This window comes from Dryobates pubescens, chromosome W (assembly GCF_014839835.1).
Source record: "Dryobates pubescens isolate bDryPub1 chromosome W, bDryPub1.pri, whole genome shotgun sequence".
In the NCBI taxonomy this organism is placed as follows: Eukaryota; Metazoa; Chordata; class Aves; order Piciformes; family Picidae; genus Dryobates; species Dryobates pubescens.
The window spans coordinates 255,264-270,147 of NC_071656.1; the positions used below are offsets into that span (position 1 = coordinate 255,264).

At 41.7% G+C, this 14,884-nt stretch overlaps 1 protein-coding gene across 1 annotated transcript in view; it reads right to left on the bottom strand.

Annotated features, from left to right (window-relative positions):
* Positions 1-14,884, bottom strand: part of LOC104301319 (nipped-B-like protein) — a 254,016-nt gene that overhangs the window by 24,220 nt on the left and 214,912 nt on the right. Inside the window, exons 25-32 of the mRNA XM_054177739.1 lie at positions 10,355-10,441; positions 9,895-10,109; positions 9,698-9,800; positions 8,729-8,827; positions 8,468-8,614; positions 3,148-3,282; positions 1,620-1,718; positions 552-605 (exon numbers count right to left, since the gene is read on the bottom strand). Coding sequence (XP_054033714.1) covers positions 552-605; positions 1,620-1,718; positions 3,148-3,282; positions 8,468-8,614; positions 8,729-8,827; positions 9,698-9,800; positions 9,895-10,109; positions 10,355-10,441 — 939 coding nt within the window. The remainder of the gene's footprint in view (positions 1-551; positions 606-1,619; positions 1,719-3,147; positions 3,283-8,467; positions 8,615-8,728; positions 8,828-9,697; positions 9,801-9,894; positions 10,110-10,354; positions 10,442-14,884) is intronic.

Sequence of the window (14,884 nt, forward strand, 5' to 3'; positions counted from 1 at the left end):
TAATGAATTAGAAGGATTTTTAAAATGCTTAGAGAAAAAAATGTAGCAAATTCAAAAAGAAAATTTGGTTTTGACACAAAACAACAATATCAAACCAAAATGAAACATAGTTCTAGAAGTAAGCTAAACTCTGAAGACCCATTGCTTCTATAAATTGAGTAACAAATATATTGGATGTGTAAATGTATTTACCATTTAAAAAAATGGCATTACACTAGAGGTCTCATTTCAGAATTAAGTATCTTAGCTGTGGACTTCATGTTATGTCACTCACTACTGAAGAGACCATGAAATTAAAATCAACCAAACAAAACTTCTCCCCACCAAAAAGTTATTTTTAAAACAGATCATATGGAAAGAAACTCATTTTGGAAACAAAGAAAATTACACCAATGAAGATTTCAAAACAGTCAGATGTTTGAAGGGCATGAATTTAATTTGTCTACTATAAAGGACTGCTCCGTGTAGTCTCCCTTCAGTGTGTTTTATTACCAAAAGAAATGTTAAAATTCTTACAATGATTGTGCCATATATTCAAACTCATTACTTACATTTTGAAGAAGTTGTTCAAACCAATCATACCCTGTATCTCTACAAGCTGCAACCTAAAAATAGTTTTGAGAATAAATGGTTAAAAAAGGCATCTGAAGAAAAATTACATCAATACAGATGTCATCTAAAAAGATCAGTAAACATGCATAGATATATTTTCATATACATTCAGTACAATATCTTTGGAGGTCAGAAACTGTCTTGTGCATTTGAAAAACAGTTCTCACATTTAAGTGATCTCAGAACTTGTATCCCATACAACACAAGGACTACACATTTTACTGGAGATTGCCGGATCTAATGTAAATAAAATTTTGGTTTTGTACAACAACATTTTGTACAGATTAAAGCACAAGTACAAGCCTGACATACAAAAAATGAACATGTGCATCTATACATATATATATATTTATATAAACGAACTAAGCCTTCACTGGTACCATGTCAGGAACAGCTCAAAGGATCTCCAAAATAGAATAGATGGGAGAACTGAGAATTAGGCTGAAGTCAAATCAACTAATTTCCCAGTCTGGAAAAATGCACACTACAATGCCATTTAGTAGAAATCTTGAAAAGCAAGATGGAGTTTAATCTCAAAATTATAAGCAAGTACTTTGATATTTACATCTTGGTATAACTGATATTAAAATACCTCTTCAGCACAGTGATTTTACACAACACAATTTCACATTTTATTTGAAATAGGTTTTTTGAGACATGCTGTTTAATTTGCTGCTCCTGAAAAGTAGATAAAGCTATGCAGACCCTAGTTTACCCTGGATGGGAACATGCCCCTGTATTTGTTAAAAGTTATTAACCTTTCAAATTTTTTTTTCTTTTAAGAGACAACTTCTTAAGTAGACTTAATTATATGCTGCTATGAGCATTTCCTGAAAAATGTTAAATATAACAGAAATTTGCTGTGTTTTAACTGAACAAGTATTTTACACAACCTGAATATAATGTGGTCTCAGCTGTTACTGCCCAGCAGATTAGTGAGCATTTAAAGTTTCCTACAGTCTGTTCCTACAGTCTGCACACAATTAATTCAATTTTGTTTATCATACCACATCAGTGATGTTTAGTATTTTCCTGGTCATTGCTTCTTTGTCGTGGTGTGGAGTAGGAGTAAACCAGAGCTTCTGGAATGTCTCATTTACTAATTTCTGAAGTTAAAAAAAAACCAACAAAACACATTACCAGAAATAAATACACTTGTCTTGGCACATAGGTATTATTTCTGTTACATCCATACAATAGATTTGTTGAAAATACATGCCATTTCATAAGGAATTATTCAACCTAAGTGAGACTGTTGTAGTGACTATTATGAGACAGACCCAGATCTACTATTACAGAACTTATACTGGCCTCTAAAGCAAGCTTCACTAAAATGGTCACTGATACTACAGAAAATGGAGTTACCACTTTCCTGCACTAATCTACATTCCTTGGGAAAATGTAATACCCTGAGACACTGACAGCAAAACACAATATTACAATTTCTACAGCAAAGTTTGCAGTAATTGTAGATTCACTGGCATTTTCAGAACAGCTGTGACAAGGTGGAGAAGAGAGAGAAGCAAAGTCTCTCTACCCAAACATAGGAAGTTAGTTCCCTTCCAATGTGTTTGGATGGAGGAGAAGATGGAATAGAATGAAAGTGAACTACTTATGAGCTACTTATAAAGCATATGGTTGTAAGAAGCATTCCTCATTCATGGAAACAAAAAACCCCAACTTTGCAGATACTGCCTCATCTTTCTGATGTTGATGGAAAGGTAGGGGAAAGGAGAGAGAACAAGGTCATCCTTTCCTAGCAGCTCCTGGGATCCAGCTATTCATCTACTTCTTAACAGTCGTCTTTGAAAGGCATTTGGCATTAATGTATCTCAAGTGGTAAAAATATATGCTGCAGCTTTAAAGTTGCAGTTTTCAAATCCCACTAAAAGCACAATACATAACTATTACAGGTGTATTAATAATTACTCAGCAATTTAAAAATAAATTTTGTTAAAACAAACCACAAATATCAGTGTCAGGTTTATGTTTCAACACTTAGTTGTATGCCCTTCTGCATATACATAGCGCAAATAGAATATGTAGTATATGATCACATAAGTAACATTTTAGGAGGGATAACAGATTCATTAAACATTCAGAATTAATGCAAAATTAGCACAGATGAATACTTTATATTTTTTTCATATACACAGAACTTATAAACTTGGCATATACTAACATCAAGTATTTAATTTTGACTTAATTTATTTTGTGTGCATAAAGGAGCTTTAAATGCCAATTTTACTTTTTAGAAAAGAGAAATACTAAAGACAACACTTGTAAGGAGAAAAACAACTCAAAACTCTAAAGAATAACTTTAAAAACCCATTTGATTGTCATCAAGAACTTGAAAAAAATCAAAGGAAGAAAAGAAAGAAAACTGAGTCAGACACCAATGTAGAAAGTTAAGATATTTGCTCTCAAAAATTGAAAGTGAATAAAAATTACAAAGGACCAATACATTTTTTGGGGGGTCAAAATATAGAAAGACATTATGATAATTAAATTCCTTAAGAATATGTTTCATTCTACCTTAATGCCTTCTTCATCATTGACTCTCCGAATCATTTTCACACACATCTCTGTAATTTTGGGAAATGTTGGTTGTTCAATGCAGATATCCCTAAGTATCTTTATGACTCTTTTTCTGACACTGATACCAGTATCCTGTGAGGAGAAAAGCATTATGCTCTTGAAAACGTCAGACATATGAATTAATATTTGAAGATCACCCAATCTGACCTGCAAAATGTATTTAGAAAAGGCAGTGAAATTATTCTGGAGTGCATTTAAAGAAAAGGTCAGCATAACTTGTACCACTTTATTTGCAACAGAATACCTAATTGCTTCCTCCATTTATATGCTCCCATTTCAGAGCTCATAATGTTGCAAATGTATAATTCCATTTCTTAATTCAAGACCTTACAAGTTAGATGTGATTATGCTTTAGCTACTGTGTTGGAACACATAAGATCCTTTGTAGATGCGAACTGTAATAGTTGAAAAGCCTTTGAATAAAGTTTATGGATAAGGTACATACAGCAAATCTTTTTCATTTTCCTAGGCTTCATCTAAGGAGAAGGATGACTAGTTTCATTTCATATTACCTTGTCAAAATTTAATCTGAATATCAGGATGAACAACTTTATGCTCATATGCATATCTAAAACCCTTTACAAATGTTTTAACATGTAACTATAGCAAATGAGTAACATTTGATGAAAAATCTGACATGGATGCTAAAAGCTAGTGTTATCATGGAATCACAGAATCAAACAGGTTGGAAAAGACCTCAGAGATCAAGTTCAACCTATTACCTAATACCTAACACCTCATGACTAAACCATGGCACCAAGTGCCATGTCCAATCCTTCTCTGAACACCTCCAAGGACAGTGACTCCACCACCTCCCTGGGCAGCCCATTCCAATGGCAAATTACTCTTTCTGTGAACTTTCTCCTCACCTTGAGCCTAAACTTCCCCTGCACAGCTTGAGACTGTGTCCTCTTGTTCTGGTGCTGGTTGCTAGAGAGAAGAGACCAACTCCCTCCTGGCTACAACCACCCTTCAGGTAGTTGTAGACAGCAATAAGGTCTCCTCTTCTCCAGGCTAAACAATCCCAGCTCCCTCAGCTGCTCCTCATAGGGCTTGTACTTGTGACCTCTCACCAGCTTTGTTGCCCTTCTCTGTTCAAGTATCTCAATGTCCTTCTAAAATTGAGGAGCCCAGAAGTGGACACAGTACTCGAGGTGTGGCCTAACCAGTGCAGAGTACAGGAGCAGAATGACCTCCCTGCTCCTGCTAGCCACACTATTTCTGATGCAGGCCAGGATGTCATTGGCCTTCTTGGCCACCTGGGCACACTGCTGGCTCATGTTCAGGCCGCTATCAACCAGCACCCGCAGGTCCCTTTCCACCTGGCCGCTCTTCAGCCACTCTGACCCCAGCCTGTAGCACTGCATGGGGTTGCTGTGGCCAAAGTGTAGAACACGGCACTTAGATGTGTTGAATTTCATGCCCTTGGACTCTGCCCATCTGTCCATACTGTCAACGTCCCTCTGCAGAGCTCTCCTAACCTCTAACAGAACAACACCTGCCCCCAGCTTGGTGTCATCTGAAAATTTACTGATGATGGACTCAATGCCCTCATCCAGATCGTCAATAAAGATATTGAACAGGATAGAGTCCAGCACTCCCTCAGGGACACCACTAGGGACTGGCTGCCAGCTGGATGTGGCACCATTCACCACCACTCTCTGGGCTCCGCCCTCCAGCCACTTCCTAACCCAATGCAGTGTGCTCCCATCCAAGCCATGGGCTAACAGCTTGGCCAGGAGTTTGCTGTGGGGAACAGTGTCAAAGGCCTTGCTGAAGTCCAGGTAGACTACATCCACAGCCTTCCCCACATCCACCATGTGGGTCACCTGATCATAGAAGGACATCAGGTTGGTCAGGCAGGACCTGCCCTTCCTAAATCCATGCTGGCTGGATGTGATCCCTTGGCCATCCTATAAGTGCTGTGTGATTGCACTCAGGATGACCTGTTCCTGGCACTGAGGTCAGGCTGACAGGCCTGGAATTCCTTGGCTCATCCAACCGGCCCTTCTTGTGGATGGGCACCACGTTGGCCAGCTTCCAGTCATCTGGGACCTCTCCAGTGAGCCAGGACTGCTGAAAAATGATGGATAGTGGCTTGGCCAGCTCATCTGCCAGCTCTCTCAGCACCCTAGGATGGATCCCATCTGGTCCCATGGCCTTGTGGGGATTCAAGTGGCTTCTCAGGTCTCTAACTACTTCCTCCAAGCACCCCATCAAGTCTCCTCCTGAACACCTCCAATGATGATGACTCCACCACCTCCCCGGGCAGCCCATTCCAATGGGCAATCACTCTCTCTGTATAGAACTTCTTCCTAACATCCAGCCTAAACCTCCCCTGGCACAGCCTGAGATTGTGTCCTCTTGTCCTGGTACTGGCTGCCTGGGAGAAGAGACCAACATCCATCTGTCTACAACCTCCCTTCAGGTAGTTGTAGAGAGTAATAAGGTCACCCCTCAGTCTCCTCTTCTCCAGGCTAAGCAACCTCAGCTCCCTCAGCCTCTCCTTGTAGGGCTTGTGTTCCAAACCCCTCACCAACTTTGTTGCTCTTCTCTGGACTCGTTCCAGCAAGTCAACATCCTTCCTAAACTGAGGGGTCTAGAACTGGACACAGTACTCGAGGTGCGGCCTAACCAGTGCAGTGTACAGGGGCAGAATGACCTCCCTGCTCCTGCTGGCCACACTGTTCCTGATTAATATATTTGTAAAAGTATTTTTTGTTGTCCTTCACAGCAGAGGCCAGTCTAACCTCTAAATGGGCTTTTGCATATCTAATTTTTTTCCTACATGACCTAGCAACATCCTTAAACATGATACACCCTCTTTTTTTCCCCTTAATTTGCTCAGAAGTTCATTGCCCTTCCAGGCCGGCCGTCTACCCCAGCAGCTCATCTTCTGGCACATTGGCACAGCCTGTTCCTGTGCCTTCAACATTTCTTTCTTGAAGTAGGACCAGCCCTCCTGGACCCCTTTGTTTTTAAGGGCTGTTTCCCAAGGAACCTTCTGAGGTAGTTCCTTAACTAATCTGAAGTCTGCCCTCCGGATATCCAGAGTGGAGGTCTTGTTGATACCCTTCTTAGCTTGACTGCATTTTGAAAACTCAAACATTTCATGGTCACTGGTCCCCAGGCAGCCTCCAACCACCACATCTCCCACCAGCCCTTCTCTCTAAAAAGAAGATCAAGCAAAGCCTTACCCCTTGGTAGGCTCACACAGCACCTAGGATGAGAAGCTGTCCTCCATACACTCTAAGAACCTTCTAGACTGTCTCCTCTCTGCTGTGTTGAGATCCCAGCAGATATCAGGCAGGTTAAAATCGCCCATAAGAACAAGGTCTGGCGATCTTGAGACAGCCTCTAGCTGCCTATAAAATAATTCATCAACCTCTTCATCCTGGTTGGGTGGTCTATAACAGACTCCAAACAGGATATCAGCCTTGTTGGCCTTCCCTCTAATTCTCACCCACAGGCACTGAACTTGATCATCCTTAATCTCTAGTTCCATGGCATATAGAGCCTCCTTGTTGTACAGGGCCACGCCTCCACCCCTTCTCCTTTGCCTGTCTCTCCTGAAGAGCCTGCAGCCATCGATTACAGTGCTCCAGTCATGTGAGTCATCCCACCACGTTTTTGTGGTGGCAACTACATCATAACTTTCCTGCTGCAGCAAGGCTTCCAGCTCCTCTTGTTTGTTCCCCATACTGCGTGCATTAGTGTACATGCACTTTAGCTGGGCTTCTGGTTTCACCCCTGACTCCAGCTTACCACTCCCAGACTCCTGTCTGGGTAGACTGGTTTCAGCCCCTTCCCCCTTCAAATCTAGTTTAAAGCCCTGTCAATGAGACCTGCCAACTGCCTTCCTAGAAGCTTTTTCCTTCTGTGGGATAGGCTGTTCTCATGTGCTAAGATTTTTCTCCCCTCCTGCAACGGATGTGCTCCATCTGTTGCTAGCAGACCCGGTGCCATAGAAAGTTCCCCAAGATCGAAAAACCCAAAATTCTGTTGGTGGCACCAGCCTCTGAGCCACTTGTTAATTACACCTGCTTTCCTGTTCCTTTCAGTATTCCTTCCTGCTACTAAGGATATTGATGAAAAAATTACCTGTGCCCCTGAACCCTCAACCAGTTCTCCCAGAGCCTTGAAGTCCTTTTTGATTGCCTTTGGACTTCTGGTTTCAACATCATCGCTCCCTACCTGCATAACTATGAAGAGATATCAATCAGAGGACTGTACCAGACTAGGCAGCCTTCTGGTAACATCTCTGACCTGGGCTCCAGGGAGGCCTGTGGGAAGGATCTGGCTGACATATAAGGCCCTCTGTTCCCCTCAGGAGGGAATCACCAATAACAATCCCTCTTTTTGCTTTAGGCAACACCTCAGATCTTGTGTCTTCTGTCTTCTCATTCACCTCACCCTCAACTTCCAGTGCCCCATATTTGTTTTTCAAGGGTAGCTGGGAAGGTGAGGGGAGCCATGAGGGTTTTACTTTGCCTCTCCTAACAGGGACCTGTATCCATTCCCTGTTGCATCTTGGGTCACCTCCTTCTGCTAGGGGAGCCTGCAGAGCCTGGTTCCTCAAATCCAACTCCCTTTCACATCCCCTTACAGTCCTAACTCTAGCAATTTCTTCCTTCAGTTCAGCCACTAGATTAACCAGATAATCAAGCTGCTCACACCTAATGCAGGTGTTATCTCTGCTGCCCTCCATTTCAGGTGCCATTCTCCAGCACTCTCTGCAGCCAGTTGCCTGGACACCTGCCTGCTTAAGTTCGACCTCAGTCTGGGTTGACACAGATCTTTTGATAACAGTTTTGCGGCCAGTTACCACCATCCCTATCCCTGGCCATGTGACCTAACTGGAGAACAATTCAGGAATGAGCCCACGTGACTCAGCACCTCCCTCCTTTTGGTGAAAATGTGCCATGGCACGTGCTGCTAGCTGTAATCGAGCGAGAAGACTAGCTCTCTTGCCAAAATGGCGCCGTACGGCTCAGGTCTCCCGCATTTAAATTTGCCGCAGCTGACATCACCCTCTCAAGCAGGCATGCGAGAAGACGACCCTGCCAGTCCTTGCTGTCTGCCGAGGTCCTCCAGCCCCGAAAAGACCCAAAAAGAAACCAAAAAGGAGTGCCATTAAATACATTAAACATATAAACATATATTAAACATATAAACATATATTAAACATATAAACACAGCTGAAAACAAATTTTCCAATGATGCTTATTTTTATCATAAATATCACGAGTCACTGTACCAATATTCTTTCTATCAGCATGTCGTAATACTGTTCAGCAAGCTGAGGACGGCAGAGCACAAATCGGCCAAGGAGCTCCACAGCTGCTTCCCGTACACTAGTGGAGTTATCCATTAATCGTCCATGAACACCTCGTTGCATATCCAGCTAAAAAGAATAAATAAAACAGAGATCCAAAATAAGAAATAAAGATTTCTTTCAAGTATGACAGAAGAACGCATGTGCATGATAGTTATTTCTTTCTTTTTTTTTTTTTTTTACCCTGGCTAGAATACTGGGGTCTACAGCAACGACCTCAGACAAGCACTTCATAGCTTTTGTTCGAACAGCAATTGCATTTTCACCAAGTACACGTAGAATCTAATAAAGGAAAAGAACACAAAGATTGAATTGTTTTCTGCAGGTAGCAAACAATGTTTAACAGGCAAAAATGCAGCAGAATAGCATGCAAATGATTTAACTAAAATAAAAACATCTGTCTACTAAAAACTATATATCTTCTCAAACAGTAAAAAGTTCCATGTCATTGACAACTGAGCATGGATATTTACAAGGATTTGCTACATCTCTAAGACTGGTCCAAACAGGATTTACACATATGTTTGCTTAAAGTCCCTTCAATTTAAACTCTACTTTTGCCATTTGGTTGTGGCTTTCATCATGGTTCCTACAACAGAAGAGTTGGATTTGGGGACTGTAATTATAAGAATGGCTCTGTATGTAGATCAATATAAGTAACACAACCTAAACTAAACAACTAAGCCAGTGCCGAAGTTCAAACATGTCACCATACCAACATGTTAGTGCTTTTCTCCCAGAAAAAGGAAAGAAACCACACTGTTCAAACAGCTTCCAAAGTGACATTAATATGTACACAAGCAACTGACCAGGTTGGTTTGTATTTTCAAATCAAATTAAGATCAAATGAGCATGCGTCTTACAGAAACGGTAAGAAAGATTTCAACATTTTGTAATTATCCTTTTACTATGTACATCTAACAATGATTTTGCCATATACAAACATGGACAAATAAAATAATGTACATATGATGTGACATATGAAATGCACGCAAGAAATATAAGCACTTATGTCATCAATACAGAATATGAAAGCATATGGTGTTATCATGGCCTGTTAAATACCTGTGCACTACAATGAACAGAACTGCAAAAGTGTTTGGAATCAGAAACCAACTGTTTCACTGTACTAAGACATCTCGCACAGTTTACCTGTGTCAAATAAATATCGAAGCTCTGGGCAAATGGCCTCATAGAGGCCAAATAGCGAACAATCAAGCATGCGTCCTCATAGTCCACAGTATCAGAATTCATCCTGCAACAAATCCAATGTTTTAATTGGGTTGTGTTTAGCACAAATGATTAAAAAAAAAACATCAAATGAAGAAATTAGTATTGCTGAAACATACTTTAATGTACTGAATTGAGATGGAGCAGTTTTAATGATGCTGCGAAGAAACATTTTGCGACTTTCTGCTCTATGCATGATTTGTCCTGTGGTCTCAACATCTTTTGAATGATGACTTCCTTCAGATGGATCCTCATCCTTCTGAGATTTAATTGCTTTCTCTGTCTCCATAGTTGTATCACGGAACCACTGTGCTATATAAAACTTCCGAGAAAACTGGAGAAATCCAGCAGGATACATAGAAAACAAAACCAACAGAAACAGAAGAGTGAAATTAACAGATTTATAATGAGATTAAGTGAGTCTAATTCATCAACCATATTTTGGAAAATATAATCAAGAGTATATGTTAGGGTGACAATTTAATTGAAGCACTAATATGCATGACAAAATCGTTTTATTCACTACATGTTACTGAAATTATTTTTATATATATTTTACATCAGAAAGCTGAAATTTACCACTAATGATGCATCCGTTTCTGTGTTCTCATCCAGATAATCAAGCAAAGCCTTTTGCAGCTGTTGAATTTCATCATTTCCTGATATCTATCAGAAATAGAAAGATAGATATGAAATAGAATATTGCACAGTGGTAATTATCTGAAAATTTGCATGTCCACATATAAAATACACTGAAGTAAATATTCTTCAATTATCAATACAACTAATAATTTTTTAATCAACTATTTTGACAGAGTATAGTGGACTGTGTGGATTCGATGGCCTGGGACTTTGGACCCACAGAAGTATGAGGCATTGGTAGACACCGGTGCACAATATATATGGATGCCATCACGATATGGAGGCACTGGACCCATCTGGATCTCTGGAGTGACAGGAGGCTGCCATGAACTATCTGTATTAGAGGCTGGTGTGAGCTTAAGAGGGGACAAGCATCCCGTTGTGATGGGCCCAGAGGCCCTTTTTATGCTTGGCATAGATTACCTCAGGAGAGGGTACTTCAAGGACCCAAAGGGATATCAATGGGCTTTTGGTGTAGAATACAGAGAAGATCAGACAGCTGTCTACCCTGTCTGGCCTCTCAGAGTATCACTTCATTGTGGGATTGCTGCACGTTGAGGAATAACAGGTGCCAACTGCTACCAGGACCATGCACTCGTGGCAATATCACACAAACCAAGATTCCCTGGCTCCCATCCATGAGCTGATTCATCAGCTGGAGATGCAAGGAGTGATCAGCCCTCAATCGTGGGGCACCCAGTGCTCATTCATAGACCACCTGATTCTGGGTCAGGGTTTCATACACAGCAGAGCAGATCCTTTGCTGCAATCTGTTGAGAATCAGCCCTCAACACACTCGCCTTTTAGTAGTCCCATCTGGCCAGTGCAGAAATCTGATGGAGAGTGCAAATTGTGATCTGAAAGTTTTTGTTTTCAACCAATGTTAATTTTTCTGGATAAAAGGCTGGCAAAAAACCCCCACCAACAACAAAGAAGTTGTTTGAGTTTGGCTGAGCTGGAGTTAATTCTCCACAGAGCATCTTTCTAGTGCTGTGTTTTGCAGTGCTGTAGCTGGGTGTTGATAACACACCAGTGTTTTGGCTACTGCTGAGCCAAGCATCAAGGCTGTGCTTTTCCAGAATTCCCTCCCCCCCCGCCTTCAGCAGTAGGCTGAGGGATGGGCAAGATCTTGGAAAGGGACACAGCTCAGCCAGCTGACCCAAACTGACCAAAGGGGTATTCCATGTTGTGGTGGTTTAGAAATTTCCCACTACATTAACAAAAAAGCACATCTCACTCAGTCGGGAAGCAAATGGAGGCTATATTTACAAAGCAAAAACTACACTCTACAATGGAATGCAATGAATATGTACAAATATACAGTATGTACAATATTATAGAAGTATTTACAATCAGAAAACAGCATGGAAAATCCCCTGAACCCCTTCTGGTATCTGAAAAGGAGTGGGGAAACTGCTCCGCTCTCCCCTAACCCCCCTTTCCCTCTGTAATTAGAAGAAAAGAGAAAGATGTTAGGAGAACTGTTAGCTCAAACATGGTTGGTGTCCTTATCTGCAAGGTCAGCTAGCAGTGATTAAATCCTCCCAGCTGAGCAGAAAACAGCCAAACAGCCAGAGAAGAAGGAAAGGAATGAAGTGGAATGTGTGAGATTGCTAGGGTACATCTTGCACATCTGGCCAATGAAATTTGTTTAGAATAATCTTTTGCTTTCCTTTTTACACCCAACTGTGAATTGTTTATATTTCTCCACTTCCTCTGCTCAAAATCTACAGCTAACTTTTAAAGGCATAGCCTAAAACTGCCACACATGTCATGTGACATGAGCTCAGATATAAAAGCTAAGGGAAAGAAGGAAGCGTGGGGACATTTGTTGATGGCATCTGACCTCCAGAGCAACCACTATGTGTATTGAAGCCCTGCTTCCTGAGGAGTGACCCAACATGATATGTTGATGGGAAGTGGAGAATAATATCTTTCTTTGCTTTGCCTTCCATGTGCAGCCTTTGCTTTGGCTTTGCATCCCATTAAATTGCTTCTCACGGGCCTTTGTTATATTCTCCCTTCTCCCCTGTCCATATAAGAAGGGGAGTGATAGAGGGGCTTTAGTAGGCATCTGGCCCACAGCCTGGTCCACACCACCACAGTCCTTTTTGGTGCAGGAAAGCAAACATACCTGCAGTTTTGCTTTAAGTTTGCTATAGTTAAGTTACAAGCACCTGTGCAGGTCACTGAGCTTGCTGGCAGCATTGCTTTGTTTAGGAACATTTGGTTTGTTTATGAACATGTCAAAACAGATAATGGCTATGTGTCTCTTTCTGATGCTGGCAGCCCTGCTGTGCTGAGGGAGCTATCTTGTGACTATTATCATCTCTCTTACCCTATCCAAGATGGATATAGAGAGTTTTATTATGCAGCCTCAAAAGGTTCCTGTTCATTCTTATGTTAACTCTTGAGTACTGCTAATCAATATTACTGGCATATTATGTACTTTGTGGAACCTGGTATCATTATGGCATAAAAGTGTAGGAGAAGGGTGGCCTGAGGAGGCTGGTCCCTGGTGGAAGGATTTGGGCAGATTCTTAGGACGGTTATCACCTCCCCTAGCCTGGGACTTTACCATAGAACAGGCAAATAATCCTGGTAAACTGACGCACCACCTGATAGAAGGGTGCCTCACTTACCCCAATGAAAACCAGCAACTTCTAGCATGGTATTTGGGCCTGGCCTGTGCTTATTGAGCCACAATTCAGATCCTTGAGGTCCCTTCCAACCCTAACAATTCTATGATTCTATGACTGTGGTAGAGGCAGGCACCCAAATGACACCTGAGGATACCATGGTTGAGATGGGGACCCAAACAGTAACTACAGTGACTGCCCCAGTAATGAAGAAGAAACAGTGGCCAAGAAGGTCTACCCAGTCCCTGACCTCATCAGAACTTACAGATATGCAGAAGGATTACAGTCACCAGCCAGGAGAGCGGATTGCTGCCTGGCTTCTCTGATGCTGGGATAATGGGGCTGGCAGTCAGCTACCAGAAGGAAAAAAGCCAAACAACTGGGACCCATCACTAGAAACCAAGGGATTGAGAAAGCAATTGGAAAACAAATGTGTATTTGCAGTCTCTGGAGATGGCTCCTCTCCAGCATGAGGGCAAGGAACCCATTCAAGGAAGATAATGTGAATTTTCCAGGAAAGTAGAACACTGAAGATGAAGGCATCCAGTGCCTGAGGGAATTAGCAGTGCTGGAAGTTATATACAGTGATCTAGACGATGAAAGCGTCCCAACAAATCTGAAGATGTCCCATGCACGTGTGGGCTATGTGGATGAAGGGAATTCAAGGTGCTCCAGCATCATATTTGTGGCAGTTTTAGGCTATGCCTTTAAAATTAGCTGCAAATTTCGAGCAGAAAAGTAGAAAAATATAAATAATTCACAAAAAAAAGTGAAAAAGTGTAAAAGTGTAAAAAGTAAACTAAAAGATTATTCTAAACAAATTCATTGGGCAGTTGTTCCATAAATATCATTCACATTTCACTTCCAATCCCATTCCTTTTCTTTTCTCCTGTGGTCTTGGCTGTTCTGCTGGGGAGACAGTAATTGCGTCTGGCTGGCTTTGAGAAAAGATAAGAACACTAACACACATTCTTTAAGCTAACATTCCTTCCTCTTGGGTCCTCTTTTCTTCTGTTACAAGGGGGGGAGGAGGCTGGGGGAGGAGGGCAGTGGAGCAGCTTCCCTGCTCTCTGGGAAACCCAGAGGGCATACAGGGGGGTTTCTGTGCTATTTTCTAATTGTAAATACCTGTATAATATTGTAAATACTGCATATTTTGTACATATTCATTGCATTCCATTGTAGAATGTAGTTTTTGCTTGTAAATACAGCTTCCATTTGCTTCCAACTGAGTTAGTTGTGCTTAGTTAATGTGAATGGGAAACTTCAACCTACCACAATATTCTAACACAGATCTGTATATACCACCTGTGGAGACTGTCTTTACTCCAGAATATTGAAAACAATCTCTGTGGCTCTTCATCCCCATGAGCCAGTGCCTCAGCTATTAGGAGTGCCCCAAGGAATCACTCCACTCCTGCCCCAGTCAGAGGGAAGGGGAGCCCCAGGTGCATGCCATGTGGAACACTCTGGTTTTTCCTGCATGATGAGGGGGAGGACATGAGGAAGTGGGATGGTGAACCTACTTCTAAACTGGAAGCTTGCTTGCATGAGCTGAGAGGGAAGACAGTAGTTAAGAAGGGATCACCTGAGTAGGCAGTCAAGTTAGCTGCTGTGGTGGCTCAAGAAGGTAACAATGATCATGCAAGCTGAGAACTGTGGTTACATCCCTTGATCCTAATGAGGGGACTTTTGGTCTGATACTACCAAGGTCAGGCAGTGAAAATTCTGATGAAGACCAGGAGTATAGGGTCTGGAGTAGAGGGTATACTGGACTGCATGGACAGAAGTATGAGGCGTTGGTAGACAATGGTGCACAATATATATG